General features: G+C 36.1%; 1 protein-coding gene across 1 annotated transcript; it reads left to right on the top strand.

The window, feature by feature from the left end:
- The first annotated feature begins 3,352 nt into the window (after positions 1-3,352).
- LOC124406970 (odorant receptor 22c-like) lies at positions 3,353-7,898 on the top strand. Its single transcript, XM_046882718.1, has 7 exons — positions 3,353-3,373; positions 5,191-5,638; positions 6,592-6,880; positions 6,968-7,067; positions 7,162-7,272; positions 7,346-7,501; positions 7,573-7,898. The coding sequence occupies exons 1-7, from the start codon at positions 3,368-3,370 to the stop codon at positions 7,621-7,623; spliced, it is 1,161 nt and encodes a 386-aa protein (XP_046738674.1). The 5' UTR covers positions 3,353-3,367; the 3' UTR covers positions 7,624-7,898.
- The last annotated feature ends 2,873 nt before the right edge of the window (positions 7,899-10,771 follow it).

A 10,771-nucleotide genomic window follows, 5' to 3' on the forward strand; every position in this document is an offset into this window, starting at 1 on the left:
TCAGGTGATTCGGGACAATCAGCTAAGACGCCATATTAGACCGAGAGTAGTCATTTTATCAAGCCGTCTTCGCAAATTACATTAGTCGCGGTTCACTATTGCCATCATAAAGATTTTGTTATTACCAACATAATTATTTCTTAACACATCTTTCCTGTGAAACTATATTATCAATATCACTGATGATGCGAACTATGTCTATGAGCATGGTGTTATTGCGTGATATTGTGATGGGCTACACGTGTCTACTATCTATTATATATCACTTACGAGATTCTACTTGTCTGTGAATATATCGACTCTTACACCATTTGTTTTTCTACTATTTACTTTCGAAAAAAAATATATTAACCTTTGATATATTTCTACCTGTAACATTCGTTGCACATTTCCTGCAGCATTCGGGTACATTTCCAGCCTGCACATCTTGTCGCACGATTCTTATCCCAATTTACGTTTCCATCACATCCGACCGAAGATTTCTGTCACATTGTACTCACATCACCAAACGTCTTTATTAAACCTACGTTCACATTTCGATTAACACTTTATTTTTATCAGGGAACTCGAACTCTAAATGACAGTGGCTCGCGAGGGCGCGTAACTGAATGTCGAACCCGATTTACTTTGTCTTCGCGTCCAAAATATGCGTCAGCGCCTCTAGTGGCGGAGAGCGGAACTCGTTACAGGCAGATTGGCGATGTGCTGCCGCACAGGAGTTCACAGGCGTCGGGGATTCAGACGTGAACAAACCTAACTGAACCGACTGGGATACACTGATACAAAAATATCTCACAGAATGTCTACAATGGGGGCAAAAACGGAGGCGACGAAAGTTTCGGAGGAACCCGGAGTGTCTTCTGCTCCCAAAACAAGAGGAGAAAATTCCAGTTACTGTTCTCTACCACAACGGAGTATCTACTCAAGTGCGGGATTGTGGTTCCAGCACTTTCCTAGGGACAAACCCTCTCGTAAGGTCTGGAAAGTCGTCCTCGAAGTAGGAAAGCCTGTCACAGACTAAGGTTGTGTGTGTTTTCAAGACTTTTTGACGTCGGATTACCTATCTCAAGGTAAGTGTCGTCGGCTCTCTTGATTTGGATTTTCTCTAGTATTATCCGAAGTAACTTGATGAAATTATTCGGCGTAAATTGGTTGAAGATTATGAAACGATTCGTTGGTCTAACCTTCGCGTATCAGACAGCCTCAAACTTCCCACCGTCACTAGAATTTTTGCGTATAATAAACGCTCCCTATCAACGAAACTCTTGGTACCGTCGTTGGTGGCGTCAATAACATCGGAGATACTCACTAGAGGCATATTTCCTGAGGATTTCATTCAGTACCATAACAATAGGCCAATATTTATATTGTTGCATTGCTACTCTTATGCCTTTAGCTGGTTCCGTGCGCTGCCGCCAGGGGCGCTCGCGCATTTGTTTCGAACGCGAATAATGTCTTGAATAAATTGAACGTACGGGTGAAAAGATGTATTGTTTAAGTGTTATTAAAAATATGTTGCCTGATTCTTGGCCTTCTTTTTTCCTTTGATGACACAGACGACTGTCCAACAAAATGAGATTATATTGATAAAACTAGCATCGAGTCGATGAATTTCACAAATTCCGAACTTTCAGGAGGTCTTTCTGAACTTTGATTTTTGACAAATAATTTTTTTGGCTTTTTAGCTGATCGAAGTATCGTCGCTCTCAGTTTTTAATTCCGGAACGTTTGTTTTTTTATACCTTTACATTCTGTACTTAGTTTATTCGGAATGGCGACATGTTTGAGAATACTTTTTCGGATGAAAGAGCGTACGGTTTAATAAACTTTCCGGAAAAGAGTTATTCTACCGCACCGAGAGAAAAAAGTTATGAAATCAACTAAATACATGTATGTGGTCACGAGCGGGGAGGTAAATATTTATTTGTCTCAATTCAAGATCTATCGGTCTGTCAAAATCTTTAGTTGATTCAACTAAGTTTTGTTAGACCAACAAAAGTATTTTGTTGAATTGAGTAAGTATATTGTGTTCGCCGCATTTAGTTCAATCGGACGAATATCACTTGACTTGAACAATCCTTTCCCTCCGTGTCTGGGTGATTTATCTAAAATCCCAATTTCGAAAGACTGATCATTCGTTATTTCAAAATTCGTATGTCGAAATTTTCGGATTTTTAACCACTCGACTTTCTGGTTTTTCGGGATTTTCACCGCCACCCAGTAACAGAACTGTGTGAGGTGAATTTCATACGAGAATTCTACTCTTCTGGCTGCATAATACTGCGGTGTGTGTGTTACACAATAGTTACAACACAATGCGTGATTTCAATTTCATGTATCAATTGTGCTCCCGTAATAACACGATGCCGTGATCCAGGTGTGATATTTTCATAGATACGTCAAGGTTGTGAAATGCACAAAGAGTGAGCAAGATGTGACATAAAATCGACATAGATTTGTGCTGGTTGCATGATGTCACAATGTTGTGAAACAACTACAACGCTGGTATGTTGAGGGACGAGCGAATTGCCAGTTTTTCCAAGTATTCATATAACAGTCGAAACGTACAAGTTCAAAAATTTTCCGAACGTTTAAAGTCTTCTGCGTTTACTGAATCATTGTTCGTTACTAATTTTTTTGCACCCATTGTACTTGACTTTGAAGGAATTTCTCTTCTATTATCTTGACTCACCTACCGCTTCTGTGAAATTTTTCACTGTAAGAAAATCCTACTTTTCAAATATTGGCCAATCCTAATACTCCATCAATCCGAATACCTAACTAATGGTGAAAATCAACGAATCAGCGAGGTTCAGGAATCTCCTACCTGGACAAAATAAATTTTTTTTCACTCCAATTAACGCCAACCATCAAATTTTGCAACTGACCCAAAATCTGTCTACCGCCAGATTTTAAAATCTATTCACACTAACAAATCTGAATTTAACTTTTCTAAGATTCTATTGATTTAACATTATTTTTAAATTGATACCTATCGTGAATCCAAAACATTAAAAACATTCAGTCAAACAATGTGTACCTAGTATGTAGTGATGTTAAGATATAGAGGATAGCTTCATTGAATGTCCTCAAAGAAGTGTAGACAAATTGTTTTTAACTATAATTTCCCTCGAACTATAGTCACATAAAGACGATGCTCATGTGTGTGACTCTACGTACGATATGGAGGGTTTAATGTCCTCATGAATTCGAAAAACTATGAATCAGATTGTCTTCGTATGCGCTATGATTGGGTTGCTATCTATGCCAATCGCCAATCAGGAGCGAGAGACGACTTTTCTAGGTTTCACATCGTTTCAACTTGCAGTTTATCAAGAACCTTCGACTGAGACAAATCGACTCTACCATGCAGGTGAGGGATCAAGTTTCATCTCTTCAACACACGATTGTCAGTTCAAAATAGTCCCATTACTGCACTGTGAATAAAAAATGGAACTTCAAACTTATTCATTTCTTTATGCGCAGTACATAAAAGAGCATCGAATAAATAAAGATACATACATAATCCTTGTGAGTTGAAATTCTTCTGGTGTGTAGTTTTTCAATTATCACAGATTCAACTCGTTCTTTTCTTTCACTAAATCGAAACACGGTTAAAATAATACGAGTTCGTCACGTCAGTTGCTCAATTGCCAATGAAATAAGGGATATTGTTTATCAAATCCTCGATTTATAGACACAAAATATCAGCAAAAAATATTTAGTGTATAGCCTACTGATCATTTTCGGAAGGAAACTACGTTATTCTATTATGCGTGCAATTTGGCCGTTGTCACGTTTCGTTTGAAATGGCTTACGATTAGGCAAGTGTTTAGTATTGAATTAACCTCATTAACTGTATGGCATCAACTAAAGTGAATGAAAAAAGTATCTTTTGGTGGGTTTGTAAGAATTGTTCTTTTCAACAAAGTAACTCATCATTGAGTGAAATCCAACAAATCAATGAGAGTTGTTATCATTTTAAAGGGCTTTAATACAAAGGATTGGTACCCAAGCTGTTGTTTATAACTTTAGTATTGTGATTTTTTTTAATTCCTACGATAATCGCCGTAACTTATCAAAAATGGAGTGGAACTTCATTTCTCATTTTGAGACTTATCCGTTTTTCCATTTTCACCGATAAATTATGTAAAAGATTTCATCTAGATAGATTATTCGTTTATTATATGTTTTTCTCAGTTGTACGCCACTTAATTCGGTTTCTCGAGACTCTCACTAAATTTTGTAAACCACTTTTTACCCAAGAAAAACTTAAACCACTCTAATTCTTCGAAAAAAAAAAATTTCATTACGTGGACAGGAGTGTGATGTTACTTGTGAAAATTTGAAGAACTCCGTATTGTCTAATTTTTTTTTTTTGTTTAGAAATTTTCTGGAGTTGAATGTTAATAGTATTGCAATGGTTCGGTTTACCGTCCACAGAATGTAGATAGTTCATGTCGATGTTTCATGTGCCAAGCACTAGATTTTACAATCAGTGAAAAGATCGATACAAATGTTATAGATCTACTACATCACAAATGTTACTGATGTCTATTGATTTATAAAAATTTCAACCAGTTATTTATCTGCATTTTATCGTTTTACCTCGAATATTTGTTAGAAATGTAAATCCTAGCCCAGGCGACTGAACTATAACCAAGCGATTCAAAAACATAAACCAGGATGCAATGCGATTTGAAAAAAATTAAAATATTTTAGAATTTCACTTGAACGTTATTCATACTTTTGCGCCATAATTGCCATACCGTTAAAAAATAAATAAATCTTTTTTTGCTGTTTAGTAACTCGATCAATACTTAATGTGCAATTGCCTTGTGATAAAACTAACAATAAGTATGATCTTGTAGGTTTGATTGTTGATCAGGGCAACAGAAAGTTCTATTCTTTGAATTTGTGTTAACAATGCAACCCCCACATTCGAAAATATAAATTTGTTTTCTATTTTACGCACATCTATTGAAAGGACGGATTCAAGATGCTCAGAGTTAAGTGCAGATCAGTCTGGTTGAAATGAACTGCTCAACCTTGTGCGAAATACAAAACTTGAGAAATTTGTTAATTGTGGAAAATTTCAATTTTTAAAAAATGCTGCACCGCCTTGAAAATTGTTTCTAACGTTACTTGTTGATAGACATTACCGTTATTTCCAAAATCTTTTTTCAACAGGGGTATGAACTCACAGAAACAACCGATTTTCATGCTCTTACCGAGCGCCTCTTGAATATAGTTGGCATTTGGCCAAAGAATAAAACCAACTTACGGTTCTTCCTGAGCTTTGCTTACATGTTTATTCACGTGGTTATGCAGTGGGCGTACTTTGTAAGTCACATCGATGATCTTCAAGAAATTACTGACATGCTGGCTGAGGCCATTGTTTGCACGATGGTTGTTATAAAGCTACTGGTTTTTCACAAAAATCGAACATTGAGTAAGATAATCGATGAAATGAGCCAAGACTGCCAAGATAACAAGACTCGCTTCAGTCCAAGCGAGAAAAGGATTTACGCATCTTCCAATTTGAGGGCAAAGACGTTTGTCAAAATTTTGGCATGTTTGATCGGTTTTGCGGTTACTTTTTGGTACGCCAAACCTATCCCAACAATGGCATTTGCAGGTAAGATTACCTTATCGTGCTCAAGGAAAAATAGTAATTCATTATTTCATTTCGGACCAAACTAGCTGCACGGGGTGGTTTGATGGACTTTATAAATCACGACATTCCAAAATATTTCGCTATCTGATGGGAAATTTGTTTGGAAACTCAGTATCCTGAAGAGATTTCACTCTGTTAACATTGAAAAAAGTATTATTGCTGTAAGAAAATATAAGTAAGGAACTGAAATCAGGGTGGCTGAGATCCATACCGATGTTATTACAAGATCGTTGTACGTTGAGTGTTGATCAAATCATTATGATTCTGGAGAGTTACGAAGATATTTTTAATAATACTGAAATAAGAAATAACGGAATTATTTAAAAAAATGTAAATCTCGATGCTTCATTCAAAACCGCTTATAAACCTTTAAAAATCTACTGAATTCATACAATTTTACATTTAATTTCACCACACTTGATGTCTTATTTATTTCACACGCGATGACTGGAACACTTTTCTTTCTCTTATTGACGCCTCAAACGTTTAATTTTATGATATTGCACGGATATTAATTAGGATCAACAAATTACAATATAGATTTAACTACTGAGAAAAAAGAAAATTTGATTGAGTGACTGTAGAAAATGGTTTTGTGAACAAAATAAAACATCACAGGGTGAAATCGAACTAATCGTCTAGAGTTCCAACGATTGTGAAACGATCTCTGATTACCCACCGATATCTAAGCTTTTGTTGATTATCCGAGCATTTTCTATTTTGTATTTCTATACAGGCATTTGTAGCTTATAAATACAACAATTGATAAGCACTCAATGTACGACAGACTAGGAATAAAATTCATAAAACCATTCATACTTGCCAGTCAATCACCGTGAGGAAGAAAAATACTAAGACATAAATTCTCATCAAGAAATACGTACATCCAGACGGAAAGAATGACTCTTTTTCAGGAAATCGAAATGGTTCGACACCCCTGCTGTTACCGTTTCGTAGTCATTTGTTTTTTGAAAGAACGGAAGTCTACATGTATGCCTTTGTGTATGCGTATCAAGCAGGGGCATCGTGTCAGATATTTGTTGGCTTTGTGGGAACCCATGCATTGCTCATGGGTCTGATGATGCACATATGCGGGGAACTATCGGTTTTATCTGACAGAATAATAAACCTAAATAAGGACATGAAAAATGATCACCATTATAGAATACGAGAGATTATCACGCGACATGTACGTTTAATACGGTAAGTTGGGATCATTGCATGATTATTTGAGTAAAGGGGGCGGATGTGGTGGATTATGACTATATGATCATGCGACAAAATTTTCAGAATGGCAACGGAAATTGACACCGCATTCACCCTTGTATTGTTGAGTCAAGTGTTCTGCTCTTCTATAATGATATCTGTCGCTGGATTCAACGTGATTATGGTAAGCTGAACGTGTTGGCTGTTTTTCACTTCAAACGAGAAGTAATTTTGTTAAGGACATGGGAAATGACGACAGAATCTCATATTTTCTACAGAATTCCGAAAGCAATGAAAAGACTGCTTTGACAACTTTTGTTTTCTTTGAGGCTTCGGCACTGGCCGATTTGTACGGTTATTGCTTCATCGGCGAATGTCTGATAGCGGAGGTGAGACTATTTAAGCTTGCATCGGAAGAAATATGAATTGAATAAATTCCGATATCAAGGAATTTATTTTCAGAGCGAACGGGTTGCCGATGCTGTTTATCATTGTGCTTGGTACGAGATGCAGCCATCACAGGCGAGAGATTTGATCCTGGTTATGGCCAGAGCTCAAAAACCACTTTATCTCACCGCCGGGAAGTTTTTTGTTTTTTCCTCAGAAGCCTTGGCCGAAGTAAGTGGGTTACATATTCAAGCGCACGACGTATGTAGCACATGATTGTTAACGCGACGTATGCCTTGCAGATAGTTAAAACATCGATGGCATATCTATCAGTGCTCAGAGCTCTAGCGTGAGTGAGTTTGTTCGATGAATTAAAGAACAACTTATTCACATTTGAATTTGGCTTCAAAACACTTGATGCGTGAACTCGTTGGATCACGATCTATTGGAAGTGGAACTTTCATTGGGATTTAGCGAAGCCAGTATGCCAGCAAGGATCACTCGTTGGTGTCACTACGACTGTATCTTATTTTAATTGCAATAGATATTGATTTAATGTAATAAAACCAAATGATTCATCATAGTTTGTGAATTGATAAGCGATGTATCGATACCTTCTGCAGCACCATAAATTCTTATTTTTAAAAGTCACCCTCGGATCTAGAAGTTTTCCCATTCGAGTTTACCACTCATGGTCAGCCGCTGCATTGATACACGAACTTGGTGCTGAGGATATCAGACAACAAATTGAATTTTGTATCAATAACTCGTTTGAGTTTTTGTTGTGAAGTCAATAATCGACTCACCCCAGAATCTTCGGTAAAAGGCCTGAAAGATTCGTAATACGTAGAAACCTGTAGAATGTTTTCTCACATGAAATGATTGACATTATTATACACACATAGGAAATCAAATTCATGTTTTCTAAATTCTTCATCCTTATGCAATGTCTATAATGGACTTTTTTCTGCTCATATCAAACTAATACAACTTACTAATATCAAGGTGAAGACAATCTATGGTTGGAATCATGAACATTAAGATAGAAATAAATGCCCAGAGCAGCAAGGTAGCAAGTGGCGATCGATCATAATACTCCTATGGATATTATTTTACCATATGATCGGCTGGTATCTGGACGTAATTTAGCAATTTACTATGCACCCTAATACGCAGCGAAGGTATCATGCACGTAACGAATTTGTTCGGTAATTCGAAAATGGAATTGAACAAACTTTCCATGATTCAATTGCTTCACATTCCGGATCGATTGTTCATTCCAACGTAACGAATAAAGGTGTCGAGTATCCAATTTGAGGTAACGCTTTACTGCGTATGGAACATGAAGTTACTTCATGGTATGGAATTACCACCATCCCTTTGTCTTTTGAGTTTACTGGTGCTCTACGAAATTTCAGTGAGATCCAGTGAAGTCTCAATTTACAGGATTTTGTCAAATTATTCTGGAAAATTCACGAGTTTTACGGGGTGTTTAATATAAAATTTCAGTGGTTCTCATCGTATTCCAAAGAAAAATGTAAACCCCCATGCAATGAAAGTCGAAACTACCAAGAAAAATTTACTCCGCAACTTAGAAACCACCAAAATGATAATGTAAATTCGAGTAAGTAGCAGCAACAATACCCTTACCTAGAAAAAATACTAAAATCAAAATCCTTACTGCCAAGTTCACAACTTTTCCGCAAAAACAAGAAATCAAGACAAAAAATGTAGAATTAGGAGTAAAAAAAAAATTCGTTAGTTCTACTTGGTGTACCATTTTGGAAAAATATCTTGACGACTGAATGAAATTTTATCATCGTTGTAAGCATATGCACATATCTCAAAAACACATATGCAATTGTAGAGGTGAGTTTTGTTAACTGGATTTAAAAAACAAAATGGTATACTTGAAATTTGTGATACGAAAGATTGGCTTGGATCACCTATGCTACACGAAAGAAATTATCGTGTGCCAAAGTAACTCTGACATGATGAATGAAGCATTGATATTCTGAGCGCGAATCTCACGTTTTGTACGTAAGTAATTATAGTATACAATAATTTCCAATAAATAGTTTTCTTTTTCATGAAAACTATCGGACCTGAATACTAAGGCGGTTGATGAAGAAACTTAGAATCCATCGACCAACCACATGAAAAACTTGCAGCAATGCCAAAATATAAGTCCCTCTATTAATATTTCAATATTTTTGGTAGGTCAGGATATTGTTGCTGCTACTTATTTGATTGCACACTTTGAACAGTGACTTTGAAACGCCTAACTTTTTGGCTGAGTCAGTATTACGTTTACAATACATAATCCACCATAATCAGCCCGCAGCGCCACCGCCGGTTGGCCGCGAAACACGCTCAATCTTCGTAAACGTAACATAACCTATTCAAATTTTGCATTGTCGAATACGTATCAACGCACTATACATTTTACGCATATTTTTATGTATATATATATATATATATATATATATATATATAATCTTTATAGCTTGCAGCATGTCGCTCTAAAATTTCCAACCAGTATGATGATAAATGAATGAACAGAAATTGTATGAGCAATATTGCTAAGTGTATCTGATAGCTGATCGAAACGTTACACACGATTTTACAATCTCTCGCCAATATCAGATATTATCTTTTAAACAGTATTCTCATAACCTAGTTAGATTCCATGACTCTGTGAAATGCATTTACTACATGATATGCGCTAGAATTTAGCATTAATAAAGATCTGATCACGTTATCATCAATATCATACAACAGTGGTCATATTCTGTAAATCTAACTTGTTTTTTCTGAACTAACGTCAATGAGGTTGAACACTTCATCAAAACTACAACGCAAAGAAGCTGTTGAATTCATCTCACTCAAGTTCATTACATAGAATATTTTCATCACCGGCCGCTTCCTGAATTTATTTACAATTAGGCATCGAGGTTATTTTTGAGATTACATGGAAAGCAAGCATGCTAACGCAGAATGAATGGAAATATATTTCTGCACATTTTCTCATATCAAGTTGAAAATATTCGCTTGCCGGTTGGACTGGACTTGAAAGTGGATTAATTTTCTAAAACCTTACTCATAGGCAAATCTTCTTTTGTATAAAATATCCCTCATAAAATTTTCACACCTACGTTTCAGAGCACGTTCTGATGCTTTCGTATCGATTACCACGATTACTTCAACATTTTAGGTGTCATAACCTGAAAACGGAGGTATCATCCTCCAAAGAAGCGAAGCTAACTAAATTCGCTGCAATTTTTACACCGCGAGATTTATGCATTGTAGATGAAAATCGATGTAAATTTTAATAATACATTCACAAAATATTCAACACAGGCTGTGATTTTCTTTCCGTTCGTTCATTTGCATCATGTATCACGCAGCTTCATCGAATCATTTACGAATTTGAATAATATGTATACCCATAGACTTATAGCTCATTTCAAAGACATAGATAAAGATAGACAAATGGATGAT

Source organism: Diprion similis, chromosome 6, assembly GCF_021155765.1.
Source record: "Diprion similis isolate iyDipSimi1 chromosome 6, iyDipSimi1.1, whole genome shotgun sequence".
Classification (NCBI taxonomy): Eukaryota; Metazoa; Arthropoda; class Insecta; order Hymenoptera; family Diprionidae; genus Diprion; species Diprion similis.